A 21,658-nucleotide genomic window follows, 5' to 3' on the forward strand; every position below is an offset into this window, starting at 1 on the left:
TAATGAATGATCATTATTGCTATCACCTGGACCAATGATTCCTAAACTTTTCCCCCCATGGGCCATTTAAAACTGTTTAGGGTCTTGGCGGACTGTTTAATTATTTTTCTGCCTATTGTAGCAACTGTAATTTCATATAATTCAAATTGCAATACAGTAGAATGCAATATACAAAATAAAAGAAGCAATAAAAATTAAATTAAAAATCAATATGAGTATTTAATGCACTGGATGTGCTGTCTTGTGTTTTCAGCCACAAATTCATAAACGTGCCATAGGCCACCTGGATAAAGCTTGTGGACTAATGGTGGTCCATGGACTGCAGTTTGGGAACCCCTAGCCTAGACCATGTTTCGTTTATTTTTACTAGTGTTCTGCTTCTCAGGCTGCAGTTCTGAGCTTGTGTACTTGGAAAAAAAGATGTGACTATCCACAAGTGCCTTTTCCTCACTTGCTGTCCCTCATCTGCTAGTCTGAGTACTGATTCCCCCCCCCTATTCTTTTTTTGTTTAACCATAATCCATTTACTCATTCATTCATTTTTACCTAACCCTTCTAAGGAACTCAGGGTAGTATACATGGTGATCTTCTCCATGAATATTAGTCTCACAACAACCCTGTCAGGTACATTAGGCTGAGATTTGGTGACTGGCCTAAGCAGGCCCGTAGCCAGCATAAACTTTTTTTGGGGGGAACCAAAAAAAGTGGGTGATGGGGAGAATTTGTTTTGTGTAATAAATGTAATTATTTGTTTTTTTATTTAGGGGGCGAGAAAAAATGGGGGGTCAGGCTTGGGCTTGAGGTCACCCAATGAGCATCATGGTTTTATAGGGATTTTTGAAGCTGGGTTTCCCAAACCCTAAATCAGACCTTCTAACCATCACCCTACACTGACAACAAGATTGTCCATAACTGCTGAAATCTGACAGCCTGACTCATTGCCCAGCTGGCATCCCCACACCCATTCCTACCTTTAGACCTCTTGCTTTCCTTTCCTCTTTCTGGTTCTTTATCACCCACTTGTTTCATTTAGAAAAAAAGAAAACTGGATTTTCAATAATTCTGCAGCGGATCAAGTCTATAAGAGAAACATAATTTAAATTATCTGAAGCCCCTTTCTTCCTAAAACTGATGTACCACTGAAAGGGATAATATATGTGTCTCTTAAAACTGTTTTTGTTATTTCAGTTGTGGTGGTTCAGATTTTTCATTATCTATACATTTACTAATGTGAATGTGTGTGTGAGGGGGTGCCCCCCAGGAAAGCACATTACTTTTTTCTGAAAAGTTACTAAACAGTGTTTCCCCCCCCCCAGGTTTCACAGTGGTTGAAGAGCATTTCAACTTTAGATCATGCCTGTCCCCCCTCCTCCAGCTCCTCCCCCTCCCCCAACGTTTTCGGTGGTAAGTTTCAACTTTTTAATTTTAAAACTTTTATGGGACAAAGCAAGCCCCATCTATTGTATGGATTAATCATGAATTGTCATATGAAAATGAAGCAATGGTGCATATCTGTCTGAGGTTCAGGGTATGGTCGCTGGAAAATGCTCTTTTTCTGTTTCTCTGGAAGTGGGCTGGAGAAGATGGAGGTCCTAAGATGATCCATGTTATGGGGGTCCACCCTAATCTCTTACAAAAAGTCCACATTCTTTCTTTCCTCTTTCTGCATGTACACAGGCACAGAGGCAAAGTGGATGCTAAGCAAGTTGGCCTCACAACTGTTAGGTTGGCCACTGCTGAGCTGTCATTGTGTGCTACTTTGTTTTTTGCTATGAGGAACATTAGAGGGGACAGCATATAGTGCACTCTCCACTCAGAAGTGTCCTCAGATAATTGTAAGGGTCCCATTCTATACCATTACTCTTCCTAACAGCGCATGCAGGTAGTGAGCTGTCAGGATTGTAGCCAAAATAGACCCGTTGAGAAACAAGAGGAAGATATCAACATACTCTGAGGTTTGCAGAGATACAAAAGATCTTTAAAGCTGAACTTAAGGGGGTAACCCTCCCCAGAAAATAGCCCAATGAGAACTGAGAATGTAGAGTGGCAGTAGGAAAAGAAAAATACAAGGAGGAGTGGAATGCTCTGCTTAGAGGAATGATGTCTAGAACTCTGAACAAGAGCATTGTTTTGTTTTATTCTCAGTCATCCTTCATCCAGAAGGAACTTGGGGAAGTGCACAAAGCACATAAAACAGCACTTAAAATTAACCATGGGAGTGAAGGTACCATTGGGATCAGTGTAGGGATGGGGCAGTCACTGATCCCAATGGTACCTTCACTCCCATGATTAGTTTTAAGTGCTGTTAACTTTTAAAGTAAAAACAGTGTGCATTTCTCCCTAACATAATATTTGTACTGGACTGTCATTCTGTAGTTTGTATGGCCAATAACAGAGGGTGCTAGCACTGCAGAGCTGTATAACAATAGTCTATAGCGGGGGTTTCCTGGGAGCCAAAGAAGCCAGAGTCCAGCAGGCCCAACTACAAGCAGGATGGAGGCAGCTGCAGGGGTCCCGAGTGGCTCGGGCCCCACTGGGTCTCTTTTGTCATCTCTGCCTCCACCCTCTTGGAGCTGGGTCATCTGGGCTTGGGCTTCTTGGCCTACCGGTGAACCTCATGCTCTCGTGCCTGAGTATGGGGCCAGCCTGGGGCACAGGAGGTGGCGGTGGCGTTGCTTCATCCTTGGCAGATACTGCCTCCTCCTCACCATCGCCTCACATTGAGTGCAGCCTGGAAGAGGCCAACAGCTCTGTAGTCCATTGCCTCAGTAGAAGGAAGATTCAGTCATCTGAACAGTGTGTGCACTTTTTTTTTTAATGTTTTGATTCCTTACTCATAATGTACATAAGCAGGAGTTGTTATGATGCCTACAACATTTGGGAAAAGGAACTTTGCACGTGATTGCACTTGGGGGGAAACATGCTTATTTAGTGGAATTCTGAACAAGCGTGAGTCAACTTCTGGAACATCTGGAGAAATTTAAGCTGTTTGATGTTGCCATACAAAATATTTACTTTTTCTATTAAATTTTAAAAGTGTTTGCTTCTTTTTACAAAAGATAATTCAAAACTTTATAGCATTTCACAGCAGATTTTAAAAACTGATTGCAGGAGCATGTAAAATAGTAATGGCTCTCTGACAAAAAATTCTTCAAGTTGTTTTAATAAAAGGTATTGAAATCAATTTTATTATCTTAGAAACATATTCAGGATATCCTGTGTTTGCATAGTGGAAGTGATAGCCTCTATCTAGAAAATGAATCTTGTTTGTGCAAACAGTGTGTGCATTTCCAATACACCAAACAAAAAAGTGTCTTTTTTTACTGACTTGTTCATGAACATTTTTTTTAATGAAGCAGACATTCAAGGCTGCTATACATTTGGCATTCTGGAAGTCCTAACTTATCCCAGCTTCTTAATCCATGATCACTGCATGCTTAGGAGTGCACATCTGCCCTTCCCACACTAACCCCATTCACATGTGATGCTAAGGCCAAACCATGATCCTAGCGCAAATGTGCATGTTCCTAGAGAGAAGACCATGGTCCTGCTGCTGCTGCTGTAAGCTAAGACGTGGGTAGCTCAGCATTGTGTCTGAACCTGGGCCCGTGGTTATTTCACTTAAGACAAACCACAACTGGTAGCCAGTGTTTGTTCTATTGCTTTCACCATGTGGTTTATCTGAGGAAGAGAAACCACGAGACTGCGTTCAAAAGCAACTGTAAGCCAAACCATGGTTTGGCTCACAGCAGTGCAGCAGCAGCAGAACTGCAGGAGTAGCAAAGTGAGTGTGATCTTCTCTTCAGGAACCTCTCATGTTTGCTTGTTCTCACTAAGTCATGGTTTGTTATAGATGGGCCTTTGTGTGTCTACTCCAGGAAATGCAGAGTAACAGCAGTGACAGCTGCAGCAGACATGTTTTCTGTGCTTTGTCACACAGACATAAAACAGGGTTTCCTCACGATTGTTGAGAAGGGGTGGCTTTCTCCTTTTAAAATATTTGAATAGGCTAGCAGCCAAGCACGGTTAAAACTATGCAGCCCTCTTCTAGTGCCATGGCTTCCTAACCTATTGAAGAGAGAGAATGTGGCCCATTTCAGAACCAGTGACAGGTTGAAGGGATCTCTGGTTGAGGTGCTCTCTGGGTCCCCCTTGCACCACGTGGTGTATTCCCCATCCCACAATAAGCTTCCCTAGTGGCTGAGATGGGCAACCCCTTTTTCTCTTTTTATTTTTCAGGGCATTAGGCTGGCAGCACTCACGGACTTAGAGATCTTCTAGGGTAGCCTTTCCCAACCTTTGGGCCCCCAGATGTTGTTGGACTACAACTCCCATCAGCCCCAGCCAGCATGGCCAATAGTCAGGAATCATGGGTATTGTAGTCCAGTAACATCTGGGGACCCAAAGGTTGGGAAAGGCTGTCTAGGGGAATGACCAGTGTGGGCAGCTGCAGCCTTTCCTCAAAGTTCTGGTCTAAGTACTGCTGGCCCTCTGCTCTCGTAAAAATAGGGAGGAGAAAAGAGTAAAGAATGGAGGCAGCTGACATCAGTCCTAGTGCTGACACTGGGTCTGTGCCATTCTCCCATATTTTGTTCGGGTAGTAAATTCCTACGGTGACTCTACCACCTAACTGTCACACAAGCAGCAATGATAGAGAATACCATACGAGTCAAGGGAAGGGTTGTGACTTCGTTGTAGAGCATCTGTTTTGCATGCAGAATGTCCCAGGTTCCACTCCCAATATTATTTATTTATTTATTTATATGTATATATATCCCGCCCTTTCTCCCAGTAGGAGCTCAGGGCGGCAAACAAAAGCACTAAAAACACTTTAACACATCATAAAAATGAACTTTAAAGTATAGCAAAATGAAACAACCATTAAAAACATATTAAAACAAAATATTTTTAAAACTATTTTTTAGAACATTAAAAACTTCTGTTTTTTAAAAAAGAAGGTTTAAAAACATTAAAAAGCAATGCCATTGCAGGCGCAGACTGGGATAAGGTCTCTATTTAAAAGGCTTGTTGAAAGACAAAGCTGTATAGATAACAGAAATGGTGCCTGTCTAATATTTAAGAGGAGGGAATTGCAAAGGTCTGTTTCCTATGTTGTGCAGAAAGGACCTCCTGAGAAGATGGTCTCTGCAGGAGGCCCTTACCTACATAGTGCAATGATCGACTGGGTATATAAAGGATAAGACGGTCTTTCAGGTATCCTGGTCCCAAGCTGTATAGGGCTTTGTACACCAAAACTAGAACCTTGAACTTAGCCCTGTAGCTAATAGGTAGCCTGTGCAATTCTTTCAGCAGCGAGGTGACTTGTTGGCGATACCCTGCCTCAGTAAGCAGTCTTGCCACCGCATTTTGCACCAGCAGCAGCTTCCGGACCAACCTCAAGCGTAGCCCCACATAGGGTGCATTAGAGTAATCCAGCCTGGAGGTTGCCAATGCATGGACAACAGTGGTCATGTTATCCTGGTCCAGAAATGGCTGCAACTGTCTGTTGGCGTGTGTGGTGATTTGCGTGTCAGCTCGTTACTACTAAAGAGCAAGACGTCCAGAAATCCACAGACAAAGAACTTGGTTAAGAGTCTTTTACTTCAGACATTAAGAATTACAGCATGCAAGCGGTTTCACTTTTCCCCACGACACCTCCTAACAAGAACCTCTCCACTCTGAAACATAACCCCCACGAAAGACTGGCAGGACTTTCCCAGCCTATATCTCTGTCGGTTGCCTTGACAGCAGGTGCTGGCCTTGACAGGCCTTGCAAGCAGCTTAACCCCTGCTTTGCTCTTCCTTGCTTTCAGGCTTGATGGAAAACTACTAGTGACTGCCTATGGGTCAACAGTTCCCACCTTTCCATCAAGACTGCACATCAATACATTGCAACTTGTACATTTCTGTTTCCAGTGACATTTACACTTCAGTTACATTTCCAGTTCAATACATTACTTTTCCAGTTACATGTTTATTTACATTGAATATTGGTTCCTTTAAACTTTATTCAAACTTTGGTTGTACACAGGTCAGATATAATGTTTCTGCATCCATTTCAACTTCTTTGCACACACCCGGGCCGCTGACTATACCCACTGTAAATCTGTCAGGCGGCTTCCCAATGTTAGCCCTTTCAGAGCGCCTTAAGGGAACTGGAGCTTCCACTGCACCATTACCAGCCGCACTTGTACCTGGCATGGCTTGCCCATTTGCTGTCAGATCATTAGCCTTTCTTTTCTTTGTTTTACGTTTGCCCCAGATCAGTTCATTTACAGCATCTTTTAGTGGAACTTGTGTGTCTTCTGTTTTCACCCCTTGTGTAGGTGCATTGTCTGACCCATTGAGAATGACTGTCTGGTTCTGGTCCCAAGGCTTGTCTGAGACTTTAATGCTCCTGCTCAGCACAACCTGCTGTGTCTTGGGAACCCACACCCTGTAATAAGCATTCTGAAAACCCAGCACAAATCCTTCCTGTGCTCTGGGTGCCAGTTTGCCACGTCTTTTCCCCTGTGGAATGTGAACCCAGCAACGTGCTCCGAACCTCTCAATGTGTTGCACCCTCGGCTTTTTGCCTGTGAGTTTTTCATAGGGAGACATTCCAAGTGCACTGTGTAACACCCTGTTGTGTATGTAATTCTCATACAAAATACACTCTTTCCAGAAAGAGTTTCCCAAGCTGGAATCCCCCAATATGGCTCTCAATGCTTCCTGAAGCACCCTGTTTTTTCTCTCCGCAAGCCCATTACTGAACGGAGAAAATGGAGCTGTGAAATTCTGCTCTATTCCTTTGTTTTCCAGGAATTCATGTAACGCTTTGCTTGTGAATTCCCCCCCCCCTGGTCTGAGCGTATAGCTTTCACAGTAACATTATGCTGCGTTTCAATTCTCTTGATGAACAGACGCAGCTTCTGTTCTGCCTCATCCTTTTTCTTAAGCAAATAAACATGACAGAACCTTGAATCTTCCTTGCTTTCAGGCTTGATGGAAAACTACTAGCTGGTAAAAGGCATTCCTAGCCACTGAGGTCATCTGGGCCTCTAGCAACAAAGATGGATCCAGGAGCACCCCCAGACTGTGAACCTGCTCTTTCAGAGGGAGTACGACTCCATCCGTAGCAGGCAACTGAACAATTATCCAATCTTGGGAACCACCAACCCTCAGCATCTCTGTCTTGCTAGGATTCAGATTCAGTTTATTGGCCCTCATCCAGCCCACCACCGAGTCCAGGCAGCGGTCCAGGTCTTGTACAGACTCTCCCAATTCAGATGTTACAGAGAAATAGAGCTGGGTATCATCAGTGTACTGCTGACACCTCACCCCAAATCTCCTGATGACTGCTCCCAAGGGCTTCATATGTTAAACAGTCTGGGGGACAAGATGGTACCCTGTGGCACACCACAGCACAACTGCCAGGGAGCTGAAAGACAATCACCCAATGCTATTATTTGAGAGCGACCCTGAAGATAGGATCGGAACCACTGTAAAACAGTGCCTCCAATACCCATCTCACCAAGTCAGCCCAGAAGGATACTATGGTGAATTGTATAAAAAATCTCTGGCTGAGAGATCAGGTAAGAATAACAGGGTCACACTCCTGTCCTTCTCCCAATAAAAGTAATACATCAAGGCAACCAAGGCCGATTCAATCCCATAATCAGGCCTGAACCCAGACTGGAATGGTTCAAGATAATCTGTTTCATTCAAGAGTACTTGCAATTGCTGCGCCACAACTCTCTCAATCACCTTCCCTAAAAAGGGGCTATTTGTGACTGGGTGGTAGTTGTCGCAAACCAATGGGTCCAGGGTGGGCTTTTTCAGAAGCGGTCGGATCACCGCCTCTTTCAGGGTGGCTGGAACAACTCCCTCCTGCAACAATGCATTGACCACACCCTCAATCCACTTGGTCAATCCCCCTTGGCAAGCTTTAATAAGCCAAGAAGGGCAACGGTTGAGAGGACACATTGCTGGCTGAATCATTTCAAGCACCTTGTCCATGTCACAAGGCCACATCAACTGAAACCGATCCCAAGAAGCTGCAGCAGACATTGCCCTGGACACCTCACTGGGGACTACAGTAGATGTGGATGGGGCATCAAGATTGCTACGGAGGCGAGCAACTTTACCCTCCAAGTGCCTTGCAAACAATTCACAGTGGGCCTCTGAAGGGTCTAAAACTCCATTTCCTGGGGTTGATGTCAACAGACCCCTGACAATATAGAAATGCTCCACTGGAGGGCTACTTGAGGATGTGATGGAGGCAGAGAAGTAGGCCTTCTTTGCTGCCCTCACCACTGCACAGTGGGCATGGTTATGATGTTTTACTCATGCCCGATCAGCCTCACAGCACGTATTTCACCACTTGCGCTCTAGCCGTCATCCAGCCTGTTTCATTTCCCTTAGCTCACTGGTATACTAAGGTGCAAACCAGACTCCACAATGCCGGAGAGGGCGTTCAGGGGCAACCATGTCAAGACCCCAACATGCCTCGCTGTTTCACAGTGTGACAAGGGCTTCAACAGAGTCACAGGGGGTTGGACTTGATGGCCTTATAGACCCCTTCCAACTCTACTATTTTATGATTCTAGGTAAGGCTGGGATAGAGCCCTGCCTGAAATGCTGCTAATCAGAGTAGACAAACTGGCCTAGGTGGACCAGTGGTCTGACTCTGTATAAGGCAGCTTCCTGTTTGTACAAAATGAAAAAGAAACACCACAGTGACTGAGGGAATGCTGTGTCTGTAAAAAACTACTTTAAAAAAAAATCATATTCTTCTCCCTGAACCAAATTGACTTATAAATTTCATTTTAAAAAATGTTAGGAAAATTCATTACTAATAAATTTAATGAGTCCTTAATGGGGTAGCGGGGGGGGGAAGGGAAGGAACATTATAATGTTAGAAACAGCTACTTCTGCATTCCCCACCCAAACATTCATTTTGAAGTTACACAAATACTACATGTTCATGCTCACCTTTACGATACAGCGCATGCCATAAGAGGTTCACTGAGTAGGGGAGAGCTGCTACGCATTATTCCAAGCAGGTGCTGCTGTTGCTTAGGGGGGAGGCAGCAGGGACGTTCACATGGTACAAATGCATCAGCAGGGCCAATCCAGCACTCCTACCAGTCTGAGGACCCATCTCCACTATACATTTAAAGCAGCATTAAGCCATTTTACACAGTCATGGCTTCCCCCCAAGAATGCTGGGTACTGTAGTTTGCTAATGGTGAAGAGAGTTGTTAGGAGGCCCCTATTCCCCTCACAGAGCTATAATTCTCAGAGTGGTTTAAGAATCAATCCATCTTCCCATGGAACTCTGGGAATTGTGGCTCTGTTAAGGGAATAGGGATCTTCTAATACCAAAACAAACAACAGTTCCCAGAATTCTTTGGAGAAAACCATGGCTGTTTAAGTGGCATCATACTGCTTTAAATGTATCGTGCAGATGGGGCCTGATTTGGTAATGAATCGGGTTCAATTTGCAAAAATTAAAATTTTGCAGCAAATTTTGAAGCAAACTGTGATAAAAAAAAAAGTCAATTCCTGCACCATGCTTCGTTGTGACTTCAGTGCTTCTCTCCTTGTTGTATGTCACATCTAGCTCCATTACTTTGCAGGCAAATACAGAGAAGCCTTCCTTAAACAGATCAGAGCAGGCAGGACGAAATGCTCTTCTGTCTGATATTTCCAAAGGAAAAAGACTTAAGAAAGCGGTGACCAATGACAGGAGCGCTCCAGTTATTGATAGTAAGTATATTTGTATATCTTTGAATGGGGTCTCAATATGGAAGAATTCCTACACAACTAACCAGAGTTCTTGAAGATGTGAAATGTGTAGGGTTTTTCTGTGGTCCTGAATGCACATATGTAAAGGCTCTGTACACATGACAGTTTAAAGTGAATTCGATAACATCCCATGTGTGCATGTCCTTACCCAAGTGGCAGCCTGCACTTCCCGTCATTTAACTCAGATTTACCCAGTCTGTGGATAATCTGTGATAAGGGGTGGAAAAAATCCAACATAAAATTGCCTGTCACCCAGTTGTGAATGAACTGAAGTGCATTGTGGGAGCATGGTTTTTCTTTTTTATTTGCGTGATGATGTTTTGCTGGGTGCCATCTATCACCACACCTCTTACTTTCATTGGCAAGATGCTGGTGGGGCCAGGCGCGACACAATTTCTTATTTTTAAACCACTGTTTTGTGCAAATCTGATGCATTGGAAAATTTGTGTCTCAAAAATAAAATAAAAAATTGGTTGTGCACAGAGGTATCTGCGTGCATGTCCACAATGGACCTAGAACTCAGGGGAGTAGGGAAGTCTTGACCTATTTCAGTCTGGGTTCAGGCCTGCTTATGGGACTGAATCGGCCTTGGTCACCCTGATGGATGATCTTTATCCAGAGAAGGACAGGGGGAGTGCAACCCTGTTATTTTTACTTGATCTCTCAGCAGCTTTTGATACCATTGATCATGGTATCTTTCTGGGGCAACTTGGTGAGATAGGTATCGGAGGCACTGTTTTACACTGTTTACCAGGGTCTTTTCAGAGAACAGCATTGGGTGATTGTCTTTCAGCCCCCTGGCAGTTGTGCTGTGGAGTGCCTCAGGGTACCATCTTGTTCTTAATGCTGTTTGACATCTGTATGAAGCCCTTGGGAGCAGTCATCAGGAGATTTGGGGTGAGCAATGCTCCCTCTGAAAGAGCAGGTTCATAGTCTGGGGGTGCTCCTGGATCCATCTTTGTCAATAGAGGCCCAGGTAACCTCAGTAGCTAGGAGTGACTTTTACCAGCTATGGCTAGTAAGACAGCTGTGGTTGTTTCTGGACCAGGATAGCCTGACCACCGTTGTCCATGCACTGGTAACCTCCAGGCTGGATTGTAATGTGCTCTATGTAGGGCTGTCCTTGAGGTTGGTCCAGAAGTTGCACCAGCACAACTGCTCATTGGAGCAGGACATCGCCAACATGTAGCCCTACTCCTAAAATAATTACACTGGCTGCCCATTAGCTACAGGACTAAGTTCACGGTGTTGGTTTGGGTGTATAAAACTTATGCAGCTTTTGACTAGGATACCTGAAAGATTGTCTTACTACTTATATAACCAGTCAGTCATTGCACTCTGCAGGTGAGGGCCTCCTCCAGATACCATCTCATCAGGAGGTCCATTCCACACAACATAGGAACTGGGCCTTAGTGTTGTGGCACCTACCCTTTGGAATTCCCTCCTCTTAAATATTAGAGAGTTGCCGTCTCTGTTGTCCTTCCTCTTTCAACAAGCCTTTCAAATAGAGACCTTATCCCAGACTGAATCTGTGTTGGAATTGTTTTAAAGAATTTTTTTCTTTTAAGATGTATTTAAGAAGTTTTTCATATTTTATTGTTTGTTTGCTACCCTGGGCTCCTCCTGGAAGGGCGGGATATACATTTAATAAATAATATGTACTAATTGAGGGGACGGGACAACAACATACAGTGTGAATACATCCTATCATGCATTGCCTATTAGTATGGATGGAAAACACTGAGCTAGAGTTACAATTGAAAGCACTCCTTTGTGGGTGAAAGTGCACCAAAGCGCACACAGGAAATCAGATCTGTGCAACCCATGTGCCCATTAATACTCTGGTGTGTATACACCCATAAATCCAAATGGCCTTGGCTTATTCTAGACCAGGCATGAGGAACTGGTGGCCCTTCCAAATGTTGCCAGACTTCAACTCCTATCAGCCTCAGCGAGCATCGCCAACGGCCAGAGATGATGGGAGCTATAGTCCGGCATCATCGGGAGGGCCATGGGTTCCCCAAACCTGTTCTAGATCAGGCTACTACTTGGGGCATGACTGGCTATGGTTTTTGTTTTAAGGCCAGTATCAATAACCTCTAGTTCCTTTTAGGATGTGAAGACCTTTTCCCCCCCAATGCTCCCAGACTTTTTCATAAGTATTTTTAGTGCTCCTTAGTTCTTTTAAACTTCTTTTACCCTCTGTTGCTGATTTTATTCTGGGTTTAAACTGCACTGTTTTTATTCTGTTTTAGATTTTATGCATTATAACCTTTATTGTGAATCACCCAGGGATTATTAGATGGTACAGAGTGTAGTATTCATTGCCTGTACATTGATCTGTAATCAAAACTTTCTCTAATAAAAAGATTAATCTATAGTTTATGTAAGTAGCTTACATAAGTACATAAGATTGTAGTTTACATAAGTAAGCAAAGATAATAATGGTGTTTAAGTACTCTGTCCCCTTACTCCCCCTGTCTCTGCAGAACCTAAAGGATCAAGTGTTGGAGGTAGTGGCGGTGGCTTCACCAGCAGTAGCAGCGGTGGAGGTGGCGGCAGCGGAGGAGGTGGCGGCAGCAGTGGAAGTAGCTATGGCGGAGGTGGACCACCTGGTTTAGGAGGTCTGTTCCAGGCAGGGATGCCCAAACTTCGATCTGCAAACAGAGATAATGGTAAGCAGGATGTTGTTTTGTTAGGAGGGATATATTCATTGAAGCACAGTATATTTCACTTGGCATCCTTGCTGCCCAACACACTACGAGATAAAAGATCAGAAAGAAAGAAAGACGCTGCTCTTCCAAGTGAGCAGGCAGCCTAGCTGCTTTTTCTCGCTTCCCCCCATCCCACCCCCGAACAGCAGAGCTGTTGACTGACTGGCTTCCTTGGTGCTAAGGATGCTAAGCAAGCCAGGATAGAGGTTTCATGTTAGAATGCCTATACAGGAATGAGTGCTGCAGTTAACTTATGCATACATCATTTCATACCCAAACCAGGCGTTCTTATTTGTCTGTAAACCCCTTTCCCAATTTAATGGACCCTGCCTGTCACTTTTACTGGTCTTCTCTCCCCTTTTTCTCACAGCAGCATAAGTATGGAAGTATCACGCGGCATCACTTTCCAGAGTGTGGCCTCAGCAGCTGAGCACAACTGCCAAGTAAACTGCAAAGCTGCCAAGATCTTATTTTTTTCTCTCCCCTTTGTATTCTGCCTCCCCACCGTGAGAGTTGTGTCCTAGTCAAAGGCCTCTTTGAGATTCCCTTCCTCCAACCACTGTGCTTCATTAGCTATCATATTTTTATCCCACCCTCCCTTCATGGAGCTCAGGATTATAGACATGTGATTATGCCATTTTACTCTTAACAGTCCTGTGAGGGAGGTTAGGTGCTCAGCGCCTTGACGGCTCTGTGAAAGTTCGGACTAAAACCCAGAGTGGATTCACTGTCCCACTGACGTCAGAGCCACCAAGTCTCCATTGTAGATCCTGTATGGTTTCTAATTGCCTTTTTGTTGCTTCTTTTATCCCTTATGTTGTATTTTATTGCGTTACAATTTGTATTCCATAGAATTCTGCAGAATTTAAATTGTAAGGATTCTTCACAGACATGCCGTGGACCACCTGAATGAAGTTCGCAGACTACTGGTGGTCCACAGACCACAGTTTGGGAACCCTTGATTTAAGACATTTGATTATCATTTGTATTATCCCAGATTAGGTTACAATTAAATTTAAAATCCAAAACAACAATGGTAAAAATGTACAGTCAGTCATTTTAATTAAATCAGTGCATTCTGCACCATGAACTAATCTTACTTTGATTCCTGGATGCATTTATGAGCCAGACAATAAACTACAGTGTCTAAGGCAGGGCAGACTTGTACCTTTCTGATTGCAGTCATCTACCATGAGGCTTGAATGTAGCGATGCTGTTAAAATATATGAGATCTTTCAGCCTGTGTTTGATATAACACAGTCTTTCAGAGCTGGTATTATCTGTTGTGTCATGGGCTATTTATGGATCTCCTCTTAATCTCATGGCATTTAATGAGCCAAAGTTTTTCTGTGAGGCTGCCTCTTTTAGAAAAATGCTAGTAATCACAGAGAAGAGAAATTCCTTTTCCCGCCCCAATAGAAATGGTGTTAAATTGGAGCAGGGCTGTCAGTCAGGTCCAGAATATACAATAGAGGATCCATTGCTTACCAAAATCAAAACAGCATGAAGAAAATGGAGCATGCTTTGCAGGTGCACTGAAAGCACTTATGGATGATCCTTTGCAGGTTTTCGAAAGTGATCTGCAGTTCCTCTAGCCTTTCTTGGATGTAAATGTTTGCACATTTTTACCAACTATCCATAAGAGCTCAAAATTGGTCCTTTTCAGTGCTGATTTTTTTTTTCTGTATGACAAACTGATTTCTTTGCGTTCTCAGATTCTTCAGGAAGCAGGGCTCCAGTATTTCCACCAGGAGGAAGAGCAACATCTGCAAAGCCCTTTTCGCCATCAAGTGGCATAGGGAGGTTTCCAGGCCCTTCTTCTGGGCAAAGAACTGCTGCTCCAGAACTGCAGAGAAGCCGAATGCCTCCACCAAGACCTGACACTGGTTCCAGGCCTGATATGGGTGCTCCTCCTGTGCCAAATACTCCCAGACCTGTCCCATCAACGCTGTACAACAGAGGACCCCCGCCTGTGCCGGGAGCAAGCAGACAAGCCAGCTTAGGGCTTACGCCTCCACCTTTCCCAGGAAATAGAAATCTAGGATTTGGAGGATCCTTTCGCCAGTTGTCACAAGGTAGTCCTTCTTCTCCTTTCTCAAACAGGCCTCCTCTTCCTCCTGCCCCCGGCAGGCCAACAGAAGATAAGCCGCCACCGCCGCCACCACCCCCAACCGGAAACAGGCCACCTTTCAACAGGGAACCTTCCCTGCCACCTCCTCCACCCCAAAACAACAAGCCTCCAGTTCCCTCCACTCCTAGGCCATCCTTTGGATCTCAAGTTCCTCCTCCCCCACCTCCAAGTCGGCCAGGCCCGCCTCCGGTTCCACCAATCTCCGGCGGAAATGATGAAATGCCACGCCTTCCTCAAAGGAATATATCCCTGGCATCTCCTTCTCCACCAAGTTTGCCTGGCTCTGGTCGCTCTGTACCTCTTCCTCCCCCCGCAGGCGAGAGGCCACCACCTCCTGTAAGAGATCCACCCAGCAGATCAGGTGAGGCTCCCTGCATTCTTCCAATGATAATGCAAATGTCATAATAAATAATACCAAGAAAATTGGGGGAGTAAAGGGGGGGAAATGATTGAGGTGTATACATTTTTGCATGGTATGGAGAAAGTGGCTAGAGAGGTTTTTCTTCCTCTTGCATAATACTAGAATGTGGGGTTATCCAATGAAGCTGAATGGTAGGAGAAAAACTACTTCTGCACACAGTGCATAGTTAAACTATGGAACTCACTCCTACAAGATGTAATGACAGCCACCAACTTGGAACAGTGAAGCTTACCACCTAATTGCTGGAACCTTTCCTGTTGTGGCTAGTGAGATCAAGGTTGGGTATCTGAACCTTGGAGGCTGTAAATGTCTCCTTGAAGGAAGGGGTGGTTGCTTTGTGAAGTTCCTTCTGAAAAGCCAAATTTAGACTCAATTGCTCTAGTTGCTCTGGTGGATGAGTTACGCTGAAGAACAGACAGTAGGAGGGCTATTTGGTTAGTACTCTTGGATCTTGCTATGGCTTTTAATACCATCAGCCTATCTGGGTTGGATTGAGAGCACAGTGTTACAGTTGTTCCTGTCCTTACTGAATAGTCATTCTCAGAGGGTTATGCTGAGGGACCTTTGCTACAGCTATGGTTGTTGGCTTGTGGGGGTTCCACAGGGGTCCATACTGACTCTCATGCCCTTTAAGATCTATATCAGCCTTTCCCAACCTTTGGGTTCCCAGATGTTGCTGGACTACAACTTCCATCAACTCCAGCCAGCATGGCCAATTGTCAGGAATTATGGGAACCGTAGTCCAACAACATCTGGGCACCCCTAAAAGTTGAGAAAGGCTGAACATGAAACTAGTGGGAGAAGCCATCCAGAGGTTTGGTTTACAATGCCATCAGTATGCTGATGACACTCAACTCTACCACTCTTTTACATCTTCTGATCCCAGGCAGGCTGTGGGAATCCTTAACCAGTGCCTGGTGGCAGTTCTAGTATGGATGAGGACAAACAAACTGAGGTTAAATGTGACCATAACAGAAGTGCTGTGGTGTAGGAGACTGCTTACTCCATAAGGAGGTTTAGTCTGGTTCTGGATGGAGTGATACTCCCCCTGAAAGGCTGAGTATGCAGTTTCAGAGTGCTCCGGAAACAATTGCTGACCACAGAAGCCCAGGTAGCAATCAGTAGCAAAGGGTTCATTCTATCACCTTTGGCTTGTATGTCAATTGCTGCCCTTTCTGGAGAAGTCTGCCATAGCCAGGGCCGGCACCAGAGGGTGGCCAGGTCAGGCCCTGGCTGAGGGCCCCTGGGTCCTTAGGGTGGGTGGGTTGCGCTCCCTTCTGTGATCTGCGGCAACGTCGGCTCCCAACCCTGCCACAGATCACAAGAGGGAGCTCCCAGGCATCCCCCCCTAGTGCCGCGCGGGCCCTCAACACCTGCCTGCATGCTCCACCTCCCTTTCCCTTGACATAAATGGTGGTTGCACTGCAGGTGCAAACCTGCCAACAACCAAGATGGCAGCCGAGGTTTCCCTAAGGGGCCGATGTCCCTGCCGCCATCTTGGTTGATGGCAGGGGTGGGTGCATGTAGCATGCACGCATGCCATCAACCAAAATGGCAGTGGAGGCATCAGCCCCTTAGGGAAGCCTCAGCTGCCATCTTGGTTGATGGTAGGCATGATGCACAGAGCAGGCAGCATTCACCAAGGGAAAGGTAGGTAGATGGGGCATGCGTGCATGTGCCGGAGCCTGGGGCAGGCTGGTGCCCAAGGGCCCTGGTATGCCTGGCGCCGGCCCTATAGCCACAGTGATCCATGCTCTGGTCACATCCAGGCTTGATTCCTGTAATATTCTCTGTGTGGTACTGCTTTTAAAGACTGTTCAGAAACTTCAGCTGGGTCAGAATGTGGTCACCAGAGTCCAGATGAGGGTGAGCTGGTCAGATTCTGTACCACCATTATTCAGCCAGATGCATTGGCTGTTGGTGTATATCTGAGCCCACTTTAAAGTGCTGGCTTTAACCCTTAAAGCCTTAAATGGTTTGGGCCCAAGCTGCAAGATGGACTGCCTGCATCCGGATCAGCCTGCCCACAGTTTGAGATCTACATTGGAGGGCCTTCTTATGTGTCCACCTCCAAGATCAGAGGGCCTTTTGCATGGTGTTCACATGGCTCTGGTGCTCCATGCTACTGGGTCTATGGCAGGCTTCCATGCGTCAAGCCTTTCTGAAGGACCTAAAGACATATCTCTTGCAACTGGGCTTATTTGTGATTGACATGTTAAAGCCTTGATTGTGATTTGTTATTGCATTATAAATTGTTGCAACTGGCTGGCTGTTTCTATTGCCTGTTTTCTTTGGAGGGGATTTGATGGCTTTATGGTGGTCTTACTGTTTATATTTTTATAAATTTTATGGGCACTGCCCAAAAAGATATCTTAGAAGTAGTTTAAATAAATAAATAAATCTGGCTAATTATGGAGGGCATGACTATCAGTGGCTACTAGTTATGACCAGCACTCAGAGGCAGTGTGCCTTTGACTGCCAGTTGCTGGGAATCTTGAGTGGGAAAGTGCTGGTATGCTCACATCCTGCTGGTGGAGTTCCCAGGGGCATCTGGTTGGTCACTGTGAAAACAGGATGCTTGCCCAGATGGGCCTTTGGACGGATCCAGCAAAGCTCTTCTTATGTTCTTATTTGCACACAGTTCCAACGATTGGGTCTCAGTTGATACATCTAAATATTTCTCCAGCCTGAAGGTCTTGTCACCCCAGCCACATGGGCAAAGTAACATGTGCTGGGGGAATCTACTCTGGTGCCTGATTCTCCAGGAGGTCCCACTCATGCAGTTTTCCCTGTTCCTTTTCAGAGACAGAAATTGCTCTCTACTTGGTGATTTTGCCTTTCTACTAGTGTGGTCAGATGGCTTGCCTTATTTTGTTTGTTAAATATATGAACTGCAATTTGATTTCACAAAAGAGGAGCCAATGGTTAGGGTATTTTATGCCCCATTTGTGTCATAGTCAGGATGGCAAGTATTAAGGCTGACTAGAAAAGAGAAAGTTCAAGTGGAGGAAGAAGGGGGTCCTGGTGCATCCTGTCAACAACTCCCTAGGGCCGCATACTGTGTCACTGCCACCACCTCCGCTGGTGCCATTAAACAACAACAAAAAATCAACCATGCTTGCCTGTATAAATTTAACATGGCTGCTACTATACAGAATCGAGCATAATGGTTTCACTTAATGGAAACTTCTTTGAGATTTAGGTTGTACCAAAACTATGTTTGTTTGTTGATAAGAAAATTTATAAACTTAGAAAATACCATGGCAGTGTTTCAACAGAATCGTTAAAATACCATAAAATTATAAGATCATAAAATAGCAAACAAATGACCAACACTGAATCAAATTCTCTAAAAACACTTGGCGAAACAAAAACATTTTCAGCAGGTGACAGAATATCTGAATTGTAGGTGCCTGTCTGATTTCAATAGGAGTAGTTTTCAGAATTACTGGTGCCACTGTGCTAAAAGCCTTAGTTTGCCTATGAACTAAACAAATTTGAAATAACTGGAACAATCAGGAGTTATCCAGATGTTTGCAGTGATCTGATGTATAAGGGCAGTTAAGATGTCTTGTACTGGATTGAAACATATGATCTTACCATTTATTCTAGAGCACTGACACTGGGAAGTTGACAACCTGACTTTGGTACTTCCTCATCCAAAAGCAGATGGAAGCATTCCAACACCAGAATATGGCAACAAAAGATAGTTTGTGTATGTGAGATATATAGGCATATAGATGTGTGTGTGTATAGCTTAGGGAGGAAATAACACAGTTGTAATTTTTAGTAATTTTAGTAAAACACAACTGTAGGCCAGAATTCCTCTACAGGCATAAGACTTTAATGTGCCTTTTCAGATTTAAAATCTAGTGCAGGAAGGATTGCCTTGATGTGAACCCGTTAGCAGAGGGTGTGTTTTGTCCAAGTGTAATTCTGTCGAAATGGATCTTCTTGTAGTAACAATCCGTAGCAGCTAGTGAGGCAGTGCAAATGGGGCTCTGTTGCTCTCCCAGCTTCTAAGCATAATGGGTTGCTGCCGCTGACCGAGAGGGAGAGGTGTGAGGTGTGGGGAGCTTGGTGCTCCACATCAAGCTCCCCCTGCCTTGCCCCTCTTGATCAGCAACAGCAGCCCGCTGTTTTCAGAAGCTGGGAAAACAACGGAACCCCACTTGCCCTGTCTCACTGGTGGTCGCTACTGATAAAAATGTTCATGTGGTACATTCTACAGAGAATTAGTTGGCTCTAGAGACATCCAGTATAGATCACTTTCCACAGAGCTTCCTGGTCCTAGGAGAGGCACACCAGTAGGGGGCACTGTTCTACGGTGGTTCCGTTCCTATCTCTCAGACAGACATCAACGGGTGGCATTGGGGGATAAGGTCTCGGACCCTTGGCCTCTCAATTGTGGTGTGCCACAGGGTTCTATCCTTGCCCCCATGCTATTCAACAACTATGTAAAGCCGCTGGGAGCCATCATCAGGAGATTTGGGCTGCGGTGCCACCAATATGCGGATGACACCCAGCTCTATCTCTCGTTTAAGTCCTCGCCAGAGTTGGCTGTGGAGACCATTTCCAAGTGCCTGGAGTCAGTAAGTGAATGGATGGGAGGAAATAGGCTGAAGCTAAACCCTGACAAGACCGAGGTACTGCTCGTGGGAGACAGGAAAAGATTAGGAGCTTTAGACCTGGTGCTCAATGGGGTAAAACTGCCCCTGAAGGACCAGGTCTGCAGCCTCGGGGTCATCCTTGATTCCCAGCTGTCCATGGAGGCTCAGGTTTTGGCAGTGAGCCGGGCAGCTTGGTTTCAATTACATGTAATACAGAGGCTGCGACCCTATCTGCCTGTCCATCTTCTCCCACGGGTAGTACATGCCCTGGTCTCCTCTCGCTTAGACTACTGTAATGCGCTCTACGTTGGGTTACCCTTGAAAACGGTCCGGAAACTGCAGCTGGTACAGAATGCGGCGGCACATTTGATTACGAACAGCCATCGCCGCGATCACATCACTCCGGTGTTACAAGATCTACACTGGTTACCAGTTGTCTACCGGGCCCAATTCAAGGTGTTGGTACTAACCTTTAAAGCCCTATATGGTCTCGGCCCAGCTTATCTGAAGGAACGCCTCCAGCATCAACAAATATGCCGCCTGACTAGATCAGCCACTCAAGACCTTCTCTCGGTCCCACCAGTCAAAACAGCTAGACTGGTGCGGACCAGAGAGAGGGCATTTTCAATCATGGCCCCCACCCTCTGGAACTCTCTCCCTTATGATCTTCGCCATGCCCCCTCCCTGCCAAGTTTTCCCCAAGCCTTGAAAACCTGGCTATTCAGGCAGGCCTACGAGATCCCTGGGGTAGCCTAATCTTATTGGTTTTAGCTATGGGTGGGTTCAGTTTCATTTTATATTGCAGTTCTTGGGTTTTTATGTAGTTTGTTTGTTGTATTTTACTTGATCTTGTACGCCGCCTAGAGTGGCCGCTTGTGCGGCCAGATAGGCGGCCTAGAAATAAAATTTATTATTATTATTATTATTCAGGTGAGAAGTGGACAGCTAAAACAGAGAGGCAGCAAATGGTTAATACCTTTCCTTCTCTCTGCTTGTCAGTAAAGGCCCCGTGTTACCTCTGTGTATAATGTCCCCTGGTGGGTCTTGTTGTACCTTTCAAAATCAGAAAAGACAATGGGGCCAACTGGAAATAAAAAAATACTCTGTATTGTGCTAAAAATGTGGTAACCAAATGCTTCTTTATCCTTTTGTATCCAGGACCCCTTCCTCCACCACCACCAATAAGCAGAAATGGTAGCACTTCACGGGCATTGCCAGCTACACCACAGCTTCCTTCCAGAGGGGGGTTTGATAAACACAGAGGTGGACCTCTTCCACCTCCACTTCCTCCTGACCGGCCTGGTTCTGGAGCACCTCCACCTCCACCACCACCACCACCCTCATCTACCATGAGAAATGGCTTCCAGGATTCTTCATGTGATGGTGAGTGGCAGTATCCCACTGAATGCATGAAGTGAGATTATGTGCTCCCAATTTACAGTATATGCATTCAGTATAACGCCTGCAAGAATCCTTGCATGTACAATTGTCTGTTAGTAAGTTTTTCTCTCCCTCTGGATGGAACCCAGGGTTTCCTTCAGAGGGGAAGAAAGCCCTTCCAATCACATGGAGACAGCTGTCCACAGTTGTACATGTAAAAACTTGCAGTCTCATACTTCTATCCCCTTGATAATGCTCTTCCACCTCTTCCAGCCCCCACCCTGTTCAGCTAGTTACTTTCAAATATATAGAACGAGTACCTACCTTTGTAGAGCACCTAGCAAACTGTAAGAATGTTAAGAGGCCTTCCCACATGCTTACAAACAATGACATTATAATTCACAGACACTGCAAGAATGTTCTACAGGTCTCAGGCACTGTAAGATGATACTAGGGGTGTACATTGGATTAGGATGAATCCTGAGGCAAAGTGGGATGCCTTCAAGAGATTTTTGGCTTGTCAGAAGTGAAGCAGGACTTACATGAGGCAGCACAAATTGAAGCTGTGAACCTTGAAATGCTCTAAGGCACCTTGGTAATCCAAACATCAAAA

The 21,658-nt window shown here is 45.2% G+C and overlaps 1 protein-coding gene across 11 annotated transcripts in view; it reads left to right on the forward strand.

The window, feature by feature from the left end:
- WIPF1 (WAS/WASL interacting protein family member 1) overlaps window positions 1-21,658 on the forward strand; it is an 80,790-nt gene that overhangs the window by 50,378 nt on the left and 8,754 nt on the right. For 10 of the 11 annotated variants that reach the window (XM_061608437.1, XM_061608438.1, XM_061608434.1 and 7 more), the window contains 5 exons: window positions 1,317-1,404; window positions 9,621-9,750; window positions 12,279-12,464; window positions 14,219-14,995; window positions 20,824-21,048. In XM_061608437.1, the coding sequence (XP_061464421.1) occupies window positions 1,354-1,404; window positions 9,621-9,750; window positions 12,279-12,464; window positions 14,219-14,995; window positions 20,824-21,048 (1,369 nt within the window). In that variant the 5' untranslated portion in view covers window positions 1,317-1,353. Of the gene's footprint in view, window positions 1-1,316; window positions 1,405-6,979; window positions 7,575-9,620; window positions 9,751-12,278; window positions 12,465-14,218; window positions 14,996-20,823; window positions 21,049-21,658 lie in introns of those variants that run through there. The other variant, XM_061608443.1, reaches the window with a different exon arrangement.

This window comes from Rhineura floridana, chromosome 2 (assembly GCF_030035675.1).
Source record: "Rhineura floridana isolate rRhiFlo1 chromosome 2, rRhiFlo1.hap2, whole genome shotgun sequence".
In the NCBI taxonomy this organism is placed as follows: Eukaryota; Metazoa; Chordata; class Lepidosauria; order Squamata; family Rhineuridae; genus Rhineura; species Rhineura floridana.